General features: G+C 39.3%; 1 protein-coding gene across 1 annotated transcript in view; it reads left to right on the forward strand.

Moving 5' to 3' along the window:
* Positions 1–16646, forward strand: part of TRIM23 (tripartite motif containing 23) — a 43114-nt gene that overhangs the window by 17044 nt on the left and 9424 nt on the right. The window contains exons 4-10 of the mRNA XM_004703570.3: positions 1300–1578; positions 2105–2287; positions 9401–9616; positions 11668–11802; positions 13779–13908; positions 14370–14480; positions 15726–15850. Coding sequence (XP_004703627.1) covers positions 1300–1578; positions 2105–2287; positions 9401–9616; positions 11668–11802; positions 13779–13908; positions 14370–14480; positions 15726–15850 — 1179 coding nt within the window. The remainder of the gene's footprint in view (positions 1–1299; positions 1579–2104; positions 2288–9400; positions 9617–11667; positions 11803–13778; positions 13909–14369; positions 14481–15725; positions 15851–16646) is intronic.

The following is a 16646-nucleotide window of genomic DNA, read 5'->3' on the forward strand; positions in this document are numbered from 1 at the left end:
AAAATCTTAATACTTCTAACCTCCCTGGGGGCATGAGGAACTAAAAAGTGAACATAAACTGCACATCAAGAGAGGGTTTGGTGAATGATTATCTTTGCCCTAACTTTTTATGAAAACAGTTTTAGCTTTGGTCTTAAATTTATAGCATATATAATCAGTCTTAAAAATCAGTGCTTTCCACCAGCCTATGCAACCACGAGGTGTCGAAGGGATCAGGTGTAAGGCATCATCAGAACAAAAAATCTTACCATAGTGAATGATGGGGGCAGTGCGGAGTGGAGATCCAAAGCCCATTAGCAGGCCACTGGAGATCCCCTTGCAGAGGGGTCTCAGGGAGGAGATGAGCCAGTCAGGGTGCGATGTAACAATGATGAAAAATACAATCTTCCTCTAGTTCCTAAAGGTTTCCTCCCTGCTCCCACTACCATGACTTGAATTCTATCTTGCAAGACTGGCTAGACCAGAGGAGGTACACTGGTACAGATAGGAAATGAAAATACAGGGAATCCAGGACGGATGAGCCCTATAGGACCAGTGGTGTGAGTGGCAAAACAGGGAGGGTAAAGGGAGAATGGGTAGGGAAGAGGGAACCGATTACATGGAACTGTGTGTGACCTCCTCCCTGGGGGACAGACAACCGAAAAGTGATGAAGGGAGACGTCGGACAGGGCAAGATATGACAAAATACCCATTTATAAACTATCAAGGGCTCATGCGGGAGTGGGGAGCGGGGAGGGAGGGGAAAAATGAGGACCTAATGTTGGGGGTTTAAATGGAGAGAAAATGTTTTGAGAATGATGTACAAATGCGCTTTACACAATTGATGTGTGTATGGATTGGGATAACAGTTGTATGAGCCCCTAATAAAATGTTAAAAAAGAAAAAGAAAAGAAAAAAAAAAACCAACAAAACAAAACAAAACAAAAAAAATCAGTGCTTTCTTAGGACTTATATACTTAGTTACTATTATATTTGTATGTATTAAGACTTCTCAGTGAAAGTTGATTTTATATTTTAAATAAGGTGACCAGATTTTAACATTGGTAAAGCGGGACACCATTGATAAAACTCATATCCTGGTGAAATAGCCACATGGCAGCTGCAAACCGTATACCCTAGCTTGTCGTGCATTCTTTCCAAAAATCGGGACTTTTTAAAAACGCCACGGGACGTGGGAAAAATTGTTAGAAATCGGGACTGCCCCGCCAAAAGCAGGACGTCTGGTCACCTTAATTTTAAAATATATCATGCTATCATTTTTGGTATTTCGTTTTACAGCATTAATCTTTTGTTTGTCAGAGCATCATTCGTTGCGATGAAGATGAAGCACATGTTGCGTCTGTATATTGCACTGTATGCGCAACTCACTTATGCTCAGAGTGTTCCCAAGTGACTCACGCTACAAAGACACTAGCAAAGCACAAGCGTGTGCCTCTAGCCGATAAGCCTCATGAGAAAACCATGTGCTCTCAGCACCAGGTGCATGCCATTGAGTTTGTTTGCTTGGAAGAAGGTTGTCAAGCTAGCCCACTTATGTGCTGCGTCTGCAAAGAATATGGAAAACACCAAGGTCACAAGGTATGATTTTAATTAAATGACTGTTTACTGCCCACTGTTGGTTTTCCCTGTTGAAAATAGACCTTGAAGAAGAAAGAGTTACAACGTGAACAGGTTGGGATGGGTAGCTTGAAAAGACAGGAAGATTTAGTTTCTGAATGTCAGAAGAAAAATTTCAGGGAGCCTTTATGATTCTTTCTTTACTGAAAATAACTTTCTCACAGAAAACAAATCTGTATGCAAAATTTTAATAATGTACTATATTATTTTGACAGTATTGGTATCTGCTGCTGAACTTTCACTTATACAATTTTAGAATATTTGGTTTCTTTTGTAGTGAGAAATGGACTTCCAAGTTTTAAATTATTTATTTTTTTATAAAAGGTTCTAGGAAAATTAGTATTTTTTTTATTTGTGATTCCCCTCCTCCCCTAAATGTAGTATAAAAGCTACTCATGGCTTAAGCTTTTTAGCAGAAAAAATTTAAAACTGTTTAAATATCCATAGTCACTATTGTAAGTCTTTATAATTATGTTGTGTTTTACAGCATTCAGTATTGGAACCAGAAGCTGATCAGATCCGAGCTTCAATTTTAGATATGGCTCACTGCATACGAACCTTTACTGAGGAAATTTCAGATTATTCAAGAAAATTAGTTGGAATTGTTCAGCATATTGAAGGAGGAGAGCAAATAGTGGAAGATGGAATTGGAATGGCCCACACAGAACATGTATGGATTTTTAAAAATTTTATTTCTTTTCCTTTTTACCCTTTGACCTATGTATTTATTGAGTAGTAACAATATGTCATCACTGCATTAGTCATTGGAAGTAAGTTTTTAATCACATCTCTGATTTCTTGGAACTTAGAGCTAAGTATGAAAGGGAGGCAATTTAAAGTATGGTAACTTCATTTTGTGGGGAAGATATGTAATAGGGCAAACAATTTAGGTGGATTAAAGCATACTTCCTAAAGAAATGATGTCTAAACTGGGATTTTAGAAGGATTTTTACTGTGGTGAATGTATATATATCAAGCATTTGCTCTTTATGGCTGAGTAATATTTCATTTTATTTATGAATATTGTGCTTATGCATTCTTTGGTTGGTTAACATTTAGACTATTTCCATTTTTCATTATTGTGAAGAGTGCCACAAAAAACATAGTTGTATTGGTATGTACCTGTTGTTTCTGTATAGTATTCTAAAAGTGGCATTACTATATTATAATTTTAAGTTTAAGCTTTTGTGGAACCACTGAAGTAGTTTTTTAAATCATTTTATTGGGGGCTCATACAACCCTTATCACAATCCATACATGCATCATTGTATGTCAAGCACATTTGTATGTTTGTTGTCCTCATCAATCTCAAAACACTTGCTTTCTACTTAAGCCCTTGGTATCAGCTCCTCTTTTTTTCCCCTCCCTCCCCATCCTCCCATGAACCCTTGATAATTATAAAATTATTATTATTTTGTCATGAAGTATTTTTTAAAAGTTTTATTGACATATAAGCCAACGGTTTGAATATATTTTTTAAATTGTGCAATCATCACTACAATCAATTTTAGAACATTTTCTTTGTTTTTGTACTTACTGTTATTAGCTTCCCATTTCACCCCATCCTCCCCTGCCATAACCCTTAAAAACTCTTAATCTAGTTCCTGTCTCTAGCTTGGATCTCATAAAAAGAAAATTATTACCCCCTCCCAACAATAAGGAAATAAAAAAGAAAAATATAAGTCCAAAAGAAAGCAGAAAATTAGAATAAATGTAAAATCAGTCAAAGGGGTTTTCATTGTCATCCATAGCTTTCTGCAAACTGAGTTATCAGAATTCAAGTTCTGGTCCTCCTCCAGTCTTGGGTTTTATTATTTACAATCCTTGGAACACACAGCCTAATGAACTTCTTCCATGTGGACTTAGTTGACATCTCTCTTTGATGGCTGCTTGCTTTAAAACCCCAGATGCTATTTTTTGTGATAACCAGGCACATTCCCCTTTCTTTATCACACTTTACTGTAGTGCCCCTATCTTCAGTCATCCCTTTATGAGGGCAAGTATCCAGCAGGGCCATATCATAAGAACTGATACTTCGGTTTATATATAATCCTGTAGTACTCATTATCATTGAGTCAGTACTGACTGGCAACCCTTGTGGGTTTCCTAATTTATTACTGTTCACAGGAGTAGAAAGCCCAGTCTTTCTCCCAAGGAGCTGCTGGTGGTTTCGAACTACCCATCATGCAGCTTGCAGACCACCACATAACCACTACACCACTAGGGCAGCATTGTTATCTTTTTGAGGGCTAATGTAAGTAACGCCCATGGGGCCTTTGGTAATTCTAATTGTATCATTAAACTACTCTAGAGTATTTCCGAGAGCAGTAGTCTTGTTTTACAGTCCCACTAGCAGTGGATAATGGTTCCTCGTTTCTTATGTTTTCAGCGAAACATACTGCCCTTTACTTGTTTAATTGTGACCTTCTTAGTAGGTATGAAGTGCTCTCTCATTGTGGTTTTGATTTGTATTCCCTAGTGGTTAATGATAAGAAGCCCTGGTGGTGTAGTGGTTACGCATTGAGCTGCTAACTACGAGGTCAGTAGTTTGAAACCACCAGCCACTCCAAGGAAGAAAGATGAGGCTTTCCACTGCCATAAAGAATGACAGTCTCAGAAACCCAGAGGGGCCTTTCTACCCTTCTCTGTAGGGTCACCAAGAGTCAGCTGACTTGATGGCAATTAGTTCTTTTAATCTTTTCTTAAATGACTATTGATAGTGAGGAGCAAGCACATCATGTGCTGTAGTGCTTGGCTGTTAACCTAAAGTCTAGCAATGGGAATGTATTTTGCTCTCCATGAATAAAGATGGGATAGTATGCATCCATAAACTTAACAACCTGGAAACTTTGGGGATAATTCTACTCTGTTCTAAAGGATCACTGTGCATTGGAATTGATGACAGAAACCCATTCTTCAATGACTAATGTGAGTCCTTGAGATGGTACCAATGGTTAATATGTTCTGCTGCAAATCAAAGGTTGGAAGTTGGAGACAACTAAGGAGTACCTTTGAAGAAAAGTCTGGGTATCGATTTCTCAAAAATTTCACTATTGAAAACTGTATAGAGCCAAGTTCTGCTTTGACATATGTGGAGTTGCCATGGGTTGGAATCAACTCCGTAACAATTGGTTGATTAATGATTCTGAGTATCTTTTCGTTGGCTATTGGCCATAAAGTGCAATTTGAAGGCATTAAGTCAGGGAGAAGAATGAGGTAGGAATTAGGTTAACCTAAAAAGAAAGCTTATGTTGAGGTGTATAGAAGTAGAAATTGGTCACATTATATAGCTTAAAATAAATGCCTGTAGTTAGAACTTTGACTATTGAGTGGGCCTGCAAGAAAAGAGGTTGGAGACTTAAAGCCAATGAATTTAGCATTTCTTTATGATAAAGATGTTGACACTTAAACCCTTAGGGGCAGTGAGGAACCACTGAAGAATTGGCAGAGGAAAAACAATTGGATTTGTCTTTAAGCTAGAAAATGAATAGGAGAAAACGAAAAGGTTGGAACCTAGGAGACCTGTTAAAAGGATACAGAAATTTCCTGTTGAAAGGTGTTTATGGACTTCAAAGACTAGGGTAGTGAGAATGGAGAGAATTAGATGGCTTTCAGATTTTAAAGAAATATAATGTTTTGTTTTGCTTTTAGTTGTTTTAGTGCTTATTATTGTCTCTGCATGGCTATCTAGATAAGATAGGTGGGATAAACAATCCGGAGGAGAAAACAACGGGACCGACGGTTCCGGGCATACAGGAGAGAGGGAGGCAGGGGAAAGGAAGGGGGGTGCCAACAAGCCTTGGGACAAGGGACAAGTGATCTAAAATCGATTGTGAGGAGGGCGTAGGATGCCTGGTGGGGCTCGATCAAGTGCATTGTAGCCGAGAGGAATTACTGGGAGCCAGATGAAGGCTGAACATGATAGTGCGACAAGAGAAAAGTAAAAGGAAATAGAGGAAAGGACTAAGAGGCAAAGGACCTTTGCAGAGGTCTAAATATAGGCATGTATATTTGTAAATATGTTTATATATAACGATAGGGAAATAGATCTATGTACATATATTTATATGTTGTTTTAAGGTAGCAGGTGGCTATTGGGCCTCTACTCAAGGACTCCCTCAAAGCAAGAACACTTTGTTCTAATAACCAAGCATTCTATGATGCTTACCTTCCCAACACAATCGCTGAAGACAAAGTGGGTGAATAAGCAAATGTGGTGAAGAAAGCTGATGGTGCCCAGCTATCAAGAGATATAGTGTCTGGGGCAGGCATCCTCAAACTTGGCCCGCAGGCCACAAGCGACCCGCCGAGAACATTTATCTGGCCTGCCGATGTTTTTGCCCCATTTGTTTTTTTACTTCAAAATAAGATATGTGCAGTGTGCATAGGAATTTGTTCATAGTTTTTTTTTAAACTATAGTCCAGCCCTCCCAATGGGTCTGAGGGACAGTGAACTGGCCCCCTGTTTAAAAAGTTTGAGGACCCCTGGTCTGGGGTCTTAAAGGCTTGAAGACAAACAAGCTGGGAAGCAACAAAGCCCACATGGAAGAAGCACACTAGCCTGTGTGATCATGAGGTGCTAATGGGAACAGGTATTGGGCATCAAAGATCCAGAACAAAAACATCATATTAATGTGAATGAGGGGGAGGGTGGAGTAGAGACCCAAAGTCCATCTGTAGACAGTTGGACATCCCCTTACGGAAGGGTCACAAGGAAGAGACAATCCAGTCAGGGTGCAGTATAGCACGGACGAAACATACAAGTTTCCTCTAGTTCTGTAATGCTTCCTCCCCACCACTATCATGATCCCAATTCTATCTTACAAATCCGGCTAGACTAGAGCATGTGCTTGGAAACACGGAATCCAGGGCAAATAAACTTCTCAGGACCACTAATGAGAGTAGCAATACCAAGAGGGGAAGGGGAAGGTAGGGGGAGAAAAGGGGAACTGATCACAATAATCTTCATATGATCCCCTCCCAGGGGGATAGACAACATAAAGGGGGTGAAGGGAGACAGCAGTTGGTGTAAGACATGAAAAAAAAAATCAAGGGTTCATGAGGAAGGGAGGGTGGGAAGGGGTAAAATGGCTGAAAGCAGGGCTCAAGTAGAAAGAAAATGTTTTGAAAATGGTGATGGCAACATATGTACAGATGTGCTGGACCCGATGTATGTATGTATGATGATAAGATCTGTAAGAACCACCTATAAAAATGAAGTTTTTTAAAAAAGAAAGATATTCTGGGGCTTAAAGTGTTGATTGGTAAGGTGACTGGAGAGTGAAGCGTGATGCCCGGCTCAGCTGGACAGATAATGGTATCATGCATTGATGGAGGGGTGGCATTTTGGGGAGGGGATAATAGGAATAAGATAATACTTTTAATTTAGAAATTAAATTTCTTATTACTGTGTGAGGCCTGGTTGACTAGAGAAACAAACCCAGAGATGATCAGATATGCGTAAGAGCGTGCTTTACGAGGTGGCACCCAAAAAATCACTTTTCTGCTAGGCGAGCATTGAGCAAATTGCTCTGAGTTAGTGGAACCAGTGGTATCACTTGGGAAGGTTCTCTCTGGTCTCAGTGAATTTTTTCCTAAGTGCTGTTTAGCTTGAACCTCTTTTTTTGTGATGGCTGATTTGAGAGAATAGTGTGTGGCTGTGAAATTTTGTTTCCTGCTTTGGAAAAATGCTGCAGAAATGGTTGTGATATTGAAAACAGCTTACAAGGACAACATTATGGGAAAAACTCAAGTGATGAGTGGTTTTCTATTTTCAAAAAAAGGAGAAATGTCGCTTGATAACAAACCTCGTTCAGAATGTCAGTCAACTTCCTGAAAGGACAAAAATGTCGACTTATAGTGCATTTGCAGTTTATTCCACCAGGTCAGCCTGTTAATCAGCTTTTTTTTTTTTAGAGGTTCTTAAAAGAATGTGTAGCAGTGGGCAACAACAAAGGCCTGATATGTGGCACACAGGGGACTGGTTTTGCCACCCTGACAATGCACCTGCTCACACAGCCATCTCAGTGTACCAATTTTTGGCAAAAAACACCATGCCTCTCTTGCACCGTGCACCTTTCTCACCTGACCTCACTCCATGTGATTTCCACGAATGAAGATGGAATTATTTTTTTAAAATCTATGTATTTAAGTATTTTTTTTTTACAAAACAACCGTATCACATTCAGAGTACTCTTCATTACTTTTAATACATTTGTCAAATCTGTGATTCCATTCTTGGAAACACTTTTCAAACTCATCTGTTTGGATAGCTGACAGCACCTCCCTCTTTTTTTTTTCTCCCCGCTTCCAAATTGTCAAATCACTGGCCTTTCATGTCCCTCGTCATTTGGGGAAACAAAATGAAGTCATCACATGGAGCGAGGTCAGGTGAGTAAGGTGCATGAGGCAAGAGAGGCATGGTGTTTTTTGCCAAAAACTGTTGCACCGAGATAGATGACTGGGTGAGCAGGTGCAGTGTGGTGACAAAACCAGTCCCCCATCTGCCATAAATCAGGCCTTTTTGGATGCACACTTTTACGTAATCTTTTCAGAACCTCTAAATAGAAAGCTTGATTAACAGTCTCACCTGGTGGAAAGAACTCCAAATGCAGTATCCCCTCACGTCAAAAACACCAAATGAGCATCATCTTCCTCTTTGATTTCTCTTGACGCGCTTATTTTTGGGTGGGGTGATGATGGCGTCTTTCCCTGGCTTGATCAATGTTTGCTTTTGGGGTCGTAAGAATAGCACCATGTCTTGTCATCAGTAATGACCTTTGGAAAAAAGCATGGGTCAATTTGGAGATGTTCTTTCAAAGCACGGCATGCTTCCTCTTGTCGCTTTTTTCCTGGTCCGTCAGAACCGGAGGCACAAATTTCGCAGTGACCCTTCTCACTCCCAAATCTTCTGTTAAAGTTCGCTGAACCCAGCTCCATGGTAGTGCAGATAACTTCCCCATCACTCCAGTGGTCCACTTTGGTCTCCCAGCACGGATGCACGGTTTTGCCTGGCATTTTCATCTGCTCTGGAAGTTGATGGGACGTCCAGAATGGGGTTTGTCGTCAGGCGGCATTTCACCGTTTTTGAAATGAGAAAACCACTCATGCACGTGAGTTTTTTCCATGGTGCTGTCCTTGTAAGCTTTGTTTAACACCACAACAGTTGCTGCGGCATTTTTCCTGATCAGGAAACAAAATTTCACAGCTGTACAGTGTTGTCTTATATTGGCCATCACAAAAAGCGAGGTTCGAGTGACACCGTTTTTATGAAAGAATTCACTGGTGTTCAGTGAGAAACTTGCTAGGTGATGCTACTGCTTACACTGTATCAGAGCGAGTTGCTCGATGCTTGCCTAGCGGGGAAAAATGAGTACTATAAAAGCTCTGCCGGGGGAGCTATTTTCCATTTTGTTTTTTTTGGGGGGTACCCCCTCCTACTATGAAGTGTAGAGATTTTGGTGAGGGACTAGACATGGGATATGAAAAAGTGATGTTAAGAATGACAAACATGTTTGGCTTGAACTACCAGGAGGATTGGGTTGCTATTTCAATATTGAGATGAAGGAAACTGTATTTGGTGTTTGGGAAGACTAGAGAGTAAGTGTTCAGTTTTGCCTGAGAAGTCAGTTAAGTGGTTGGATAAATTATGGCATTTGTAGGAGAGATCTGGTGTGGCTATGTAAATTTTTAAATTGATGAGGATTAGATGATATTTAAATATTCAATATTTCGCATGTAAAATATTTAAGGTTATGCTTCTTCAAATTTATTTTTTCTTTAGGTACCAGGTACAGCCGAGAATGCCCGGTCATGTGTCCGAGCTTATTTTTCTGATCTTCATGAAACTCTGTGTCGTCAAGAAGAGATGGCTCTGAGTGTCGTCGATGCCCATGTTCGAGAGAAACTTATTTGGCTCAGGCAGCAGCAAGAAGATATGACTATTTTGTTGTCCCAGGTTTCAACAGCTTGTCTCCATTGTGAAAAGACTTTGCAACAGGTAGCTGGATTAGACATGGTTTAGGAAAGAGGATTTTAGGGTTATTTAATGAGAAAAGGGGTACATATTAGTTTATCTTATTATTTTGATAACTAGTGTCTGCTGTGTGCATTAGCTTTGTGATTAGGGCTTAGTTTCTCATCTTAAACTGCTCCACCAACTAACTGGATTCGTGCCCTTTCCTTCATGCCCCTGCGGTGACTCCCTTGGCGGTGAGTGTGTCTGACTCCCTCTGGCTTCCAAGACATGCCTCCACGCTCCATCCTGCTATGCCTACTCTGACACCAACTGTCCCTCCCAGGGCACTCTGTGTCTGTGCTGGGTCCTACAATTCATAGAAATGGCCACACAGAACTCACAGACAATACTCATAATTAAGGGGGTTTATTAGTGAAGTTAATAGGTTACCACAAGTCAGGATCAGCATATAGTAAGGATAGAGTTCACAGCTACATCACTCTTCAGCCAGCAGCCAACTTTCTCTGGTCCACAATCTCCCTTTGCTTTTGGTAATCCCCTTGCCTTTGCCTTCACCAATCAGGAAGACAGCCTACCTGTCAGTGTGTCCCACAGTTCCATGTCTCTGGTGCATCTGATCTTGGGAGTCTCTGAACTCCTCAGACAGAGACCTTGACTTGCTCTTTCAAAAGGTCTTGTGAGTTCTCTGTGTCCCAGAAGACTCATACACTGAAGAATGGCTTTAATGATGGTGGGGTGGTCTCTTAGCAGGCCGTACCTCCCAGAAAGAGGAAGGTTGGTGGCTTAAGTCACACCCTCTACTAAGTAGAGTTTAAGTCACATATTCTAGTAAAACCAAAACCAAACTCACTGTTGTTGACTTGATGTCAACTCAGAGTGACCCTGTAGGATAGAGCAGAACTGCCCCTATGAAGTTTCTGAGATGGTAACTCAGTACTGGAGTAGAAAGTCCAGTCTTTCTCACTTAGCAACCCAACAAGTAACCACTGCACCTCTCCCACTCTAGTAGAGTTTAAAGACGCCGTCAGGCAAATAGGGTTTGCTTGGTTCACGCCCTCTACTAAGGCCAGCTCTGCCTTAATCCTGTAACAGAGAACTACCACATAGATCATAGCCACAGGCCTATGTTGATAGGAAGTGAGATTTGGGTGAAAAGTTGAAGAAAATGAAGGAGTTAGTTCAAGCTCCAATGTGGAGGAAGAGTATTCCAGCTGAGGAGATGGTCAATGCAGAATTCTTAGAGCTGCTGCCTAATGTGTTGGATTAGCAAAAGAGGCTGAAGTAGAGTAGGTGAGACAACGAAAAAGTAACGAGAACCAAAATCAGATAGGTAACAAACTATGCTAAGGCCCAGTGGGTTCTTACAAGGATTTCAACTTTTACTGGTCGGTGTAGGCACCCACTCTAGGGTCTTGAGCAATGAAGTGCCTTGATCTGACTCGCTAAAAGAATCACTCTGTGTGAACTGCAGGACTCAAGGGTGGCAGAACTAGAAAGAAGGAGTGAGAGACGATAGTGGCTCTGACAGGGCCAGGGTTAGACATGGCCAGAGTCTGTGTAGCCATTAGGATTTGCTGACAGTTGTCGTGAGATAGACAGGGGAGAGGAGGTAAGAAGGACTTCAAGACTTTGGTCCTGGGCAGGTGGAACAACGGAATTGTTACCAACTAACATAAATGTTCAGCAGTGACCAAACACAAGCAGTACTACTTCCCACATGCATATCAGCTTTGCCAGCTTTGGTTATGAATATAAATGGAATATAACAAACTCTTTATATCTGACTTCTTTCACCCTCCATTGTATTTTTGAGATTCATCTTACCAAATGTAGTTGTGGTTCAGTCTCACTGTGGGACAGCTTTCTGTTGTGTGAATTACACCACAATTTGTTATCCTCGTCTGTTGACAGGCTCTTATATTATTTGTTAATGCCCAGTTGCTGTCCTATTCACATTTACTTGTCATTTAATTTTTTTTTACTTGTAACTTAATTTTGAGTGTTATAAAATTCAGTAGGCCTTTTCCTTATTTATTTAACAAAAAGCTTATGAGAGATACTGTCTTCTCTAGGATGACTGTAGAGTTGTTTTGGCTAAACAAGATATTACACGGCTACTGGAAATGTTGCAGAAGCAGCAGCAGCAGTTTACGGAGGTTGCAGATCACATTCAGTTGGATGCCAGCATCCCCGTCACTTTTACAAAGGTAATGCACTGTACTGCACTTTTAGCTTCCTGACAGATCATGACTGATGCATGTCCCACGACAGGTTCCTGGAAGAGGCAACTAGGGTAACTCATGAATTACTCGGCTTTTAAAAAATGTGTTTTTGCTAAAAAATAGAATGATACCGCTAATCTTCTCTGTCTTTGAACTTTAAAAACCTCTTGTTTCAAAAACCCCTTTCGCCATGTTATACTTCTTACCTACTCTTTCCAGCCCTACCCTGGATATTTTGAAGTAAATCTCAGCTAGCATGTCATTTCCTCTGTGAACTATGTTAATGTGTCTCACCAAAGAAAATGCTTTTTAAAAAATTAACCAAAATAGTGTTATCATACATAAATATTTAATAATATATCTAGATAATGGTAAATATTGATGAGTTATTGTTAAAAGTTTTAGGTGTGATGATAATATTTTAGTTAATTTTTTTTAAGTCTGTCTAAAGATCCATACACAGCATTTAGTCAAAACTTGCATTTATTTTCAAAGACTGATTGGTTTTTGCTTGTTTGTTTTAAAATGATGAGAAACACTGACTTTATTCAGTCACATCTACAAAGCACAGTACTTTCAGAGAAGCTGACCTCCTCCTATTCCTGCCTGTCTACCCTCTTTCCTCCCTGCCTCATAGATGCACATTCATAACTTTTTATTAGTTTATTCTTATATTTAAAAAATATAAATATGTCTGTATTTGTGTTCACAGTTCCCATGTGTAAAGCTCGCATGCCTGGCATACTTTTCTCCGCCTTGCTCCTTTTTCTAACCTCACCTTTGAGGGATCATGCTAGAGCAGTGCAGCGGGATTGTTTCCATTCCTTTCTCCAGCTTCCTGGTACTCTACTCTGAGGGTGCACCGTGTTTATTCATCCAGTCCGATACTGGTGAACACTTGTGGAAGTCTCTCAGTATTAGAAATAGTGCTGTGATAGCCCTGTACATGTCTTTTCAACCTTTGTCAGCCTGTCAGACACAAATCGTACAGATGAGATAAAGAATAAATAGGTTTGCAATATTGCCAGATATTGCCAGTTCCCTGTGATGGGTTTACATTCTTTTTATTTTCACTAGCAATGTATAAAGGTTTACGCTTCTCCACAGCCCACCCAACAGAGTACCTTGTCCAAGTAGGTTATGAAATGCTATCAGTTTTGTGGTATGGTCTTAATGGATTATATGCTATAGATTTTCAGCTACAGTATAACATAAGGGTAAAAAGGTCCTGGAGTTGGGTATCAGTAGAAACTTTTTTAGTGAGTTTGAGGTTGTTATGAAGCACAATTAATATGTATTTTTCTTTGCCTATGGTCTTATATTAAAAAAAAGTTCTGTCATGAAAGTTTAAATCTTGTTCAAGGTGTCCATATTATCTTTTTTGTTATGGACATTAGCTCTGCAGTATATAGCAGTGAAGTATTTACTGCTTTATTTTATAGAGCTTTTTTTTTTTTTTTTGGCTAAAGTCAGATTTTACCAGTGAATTCCAAGAGCAACGCCTTAGCATCCGTATGCGAATCTGTGTGCAGCTCTCAAAGATCCATAAATATTTGGGGGGAATATGTATAATCAATCGTCTCCCTCCGCTCTCCTCACCATCGCTCAGGTATAAGGGTTTCACTTGAGATTTTTGAAAATAAGTACAATATAAAGACTACTCATGAGAAGGCTTAGTTGAGCTTGAAAACATAAGAACATTGATCTATAAAACAAAAGTGGTAAGTTATACTAAGAGATTTGCAATGGAGAGACATGTCTATGAGAAAATAAGATTATAGAGATTTGGGGGAATACGATTCATATGGCAGGGGGTTGAGGAATGAGTTGAATGTGAGGAATAATTAAGGAAGGTATTTTATCTAGAAAGAGAAAGGTTAAAAAAAAGAAGAAAGAAAAAGGTATAAAAGCTAATATGTCTAAAGAGTATACCAAAATGATAATATTTTATTAAATTATAGGACAATAGAGTTCACATTGGACCCAAAATGGAAATTCGAGTTGTTACATTAGGATTAGATGGTGCGGGAAAAACTACTATTTTGTTCAAGTTAAAGCAGGATGAGTTTATGCAGCCCATTCCAACAATTGGTATGTATAAATATTTCTTTTTAGTATAAGGGAGTTTTGTAGACACAGATGAGTTCACAGATGAGTTCTCAGGATGTTCTTTGTTACAGATGTGGCGTGAGGGTGGGATCTGAGACACCAGAATTTATGAGAGAGAAAACAAGACTATTTGACTCTGATGGAAATATGGATGATAAGATAGTAAGAAGGAATCTAGTGTTGGTGGAGCAGTAGAAGGAATAGAGGATCAGGGACCCTCACGGGATGGAATGGTACAGAATAGGCTGATAAAGTTAGCTTTTAAGGGCCTAAGAACCCTGGTGGAGGTGTAGATTCTTTTTTATTAAGAGTGGACTTGTCGGGTAGCATTAGCAGATATATGCAGATAGTTTTAAAGTTTTTAAAGGGTTGCCTGAATTTGATGTGTCACTCATTGTAAATATGAAAGCAACATAGAATACTTTTTTTTTCTATATATACAGGTTTTAATGTGGAAACTGTAGAATATAAAAATCTAAAATTCACCATTTGGGATGTAGGTGGAAAACACAAATTAAGACCATTGTGGAAACATTATTACCTTAATACTCAAGGTAAGAGTGAAAAATCATATACCCATGTACTCAAGTATAAGCTGACCCTAATATGAGCTGAGGCACCTAGTTTTACCACAAAGACTGCATAAAAATGTGCTGAAAAACTCGGCTTATGCACGAGTCTATACAGTATTTTTTGATGTTTTACCCTGCCAGTTTCAGTATAGTGATTTAAGCAGTTGTGCTTGCTTTGGCAGCACATTAAAATTAACTAGCAAGCTGATTCTGGAACATTGATTAGACAGAACTTGATTATACATTTAAATATCTGTGGGAAAACCCATATTTTTCTTTAATGACAGTGGAAAGACTGGGAGATATATTTTTAGTTTACTTCATGATAAAACGTAACTGCATTATGTCACATACACTTTGCCTAAGTTTGGATCGATTCACCTTTGGGCCCCATTCTGCGTTTTTGCCTACTGCACATACCCAGTGTGAAGCTTAGGTTCATGACACTGGTTCACCGAGCATCCCATCTCTCACCTAAATGGGAGACTAGATTAGTATTTGTGCTCTGAGACTTTTGATATTAAGTCAGAATGAGCCAGTTATTAATGGGGGAAAATAGAATCTTGAATATGAGGAATGTTTGAAAGAGCTATAGGGGTGTTTCATTTAAAGATGGTGTTTGTTTTTGGAAAGTCTGTCTTTTGGTAAAGAAAATCCCAAAACCAAACTCACTGCCGTTAAGCTGGTGCTGACTCACTGGAGCCCTGAGGATGTAGTAGTTAAGCATCAGGCTGCGATTCCAAGGTCAGTAGTCCAAAGCCACCAGCCAGTCTTCTGGAGAAAGATGGGCTTTCTCCTCCCATTAACAGTTACAGTCTTGGAAACTCACTGGGGCAGTTCTACCCTGTCTTGCTGGGTCGCTATGAGTTGGTAAAGGAAGTAGTAATCAAAGAACATGTAGCATCAGTAGGTAGAATACAGAAGCATGCTTTCATTCACTAGGAGAAGATATTTATTGCATAGCAACTTGAGTTTGGTAAAGTAAATGCTATAAGTCCTGTTCTACATAGATAGGGAAGCTAAAGCTGAAGAGTTCATTGTGAGCTTAACTTAAGAGCATACCACGACTTATTGCTGGATGCTCCTACAATCCTAGGCCTCCTTTAAGAACCAAAAAACAATGGTGATCGATAATCTCTAAATATATGACAGTGAGAACATTAAACTGTTTGGTCCATTTACTGAACTTTGAGTTACTAATTGAATTTTCCCTTCCATTTTTGGTAGCTGTTGTGTTTGTTGTTGACAGCAGTCACAGAGACAGAGTTAGTGAGGCGCACAGTGAACTTGCAAAGTTGTTAACGGAAAAAGAACTTCGAGATGCTTTGCTCCTGATTTTTGCTAATAAACAGGTAAATATACTTGTATCTCAGAATACTTATTTTAGTAGTTTTGTGTGCTTTATGTCACATAAAGACTTCAAAAGAGAATATATATAAAAAAAAAAAGAGAATAAATCCAATAGATATTTTGAAGTTTCTGTTGTGTTTTCTGAGTTCTTTCAATATGTAAAATGCTGTGCTGGGTACACAAAAAGAAGAAGATAATTTATGCTTACCCAGAGTGCTTATGTACATGTGAATATACAGGGGTTTAAAAAAACGAAGAGAAAATGGAATTAAAAGATAATGTGCTTTTTCCCCCCGATAGAATGCATTGTTTATTAATATATTTGTTAGAAAGGTTCAAGTCAATTTTGTATGTTGGGAGTCCTGTGGAAAGAGAGAGAATTAAAATCGGGATATAGACTGAATTTCAATTGTACCTTTAATGTGTTATTTATTTAAGTACAGAGGTGACAAAAAACCCTTCAGAATGTGAGTTTTCAACGTGATTAACAGAGTGGCTAACCTCATTTTTTTTCTTTGTTTAGTCGTTTTGGTTTTTTTTAATCATTTTATTAGGGGCTCATACAACTCTTATCACAATCCATACATGCATCAATTGTGTCAAGTACATTTGTACATTCATTGCTCTCATCATTCTCAAAACATTTGTTTTCCACTTAAGCCCCTGGCATCAGGTCCTCATTTTTTCCCCTCCCTCCCTGCTCCCCGCTCCCTCATGAACCCTTGATAATTTATAAATTATTATTTTGTCATATCTTGCCCTGTCGGACATCTCCCTTCACCCACTTTTCTGTTGTCC

This window comes from Echinops telfairi, unplaced genomic scaffold, assembly GCF_000313985.2.
Source record: "Echinops telfairi isolate 266 unplaced genomic scaffold, ASM31398v2 ScPeMD7_7469;HRSCAF=8507_1, whole genome shotgun sequence".
Taxonomy (NCBI): Eukaryota; Metazoa; Chordata; class Mammalia; order Afrosoricida; family Tenrecidae; genus Echinops; species Echinops telfairi.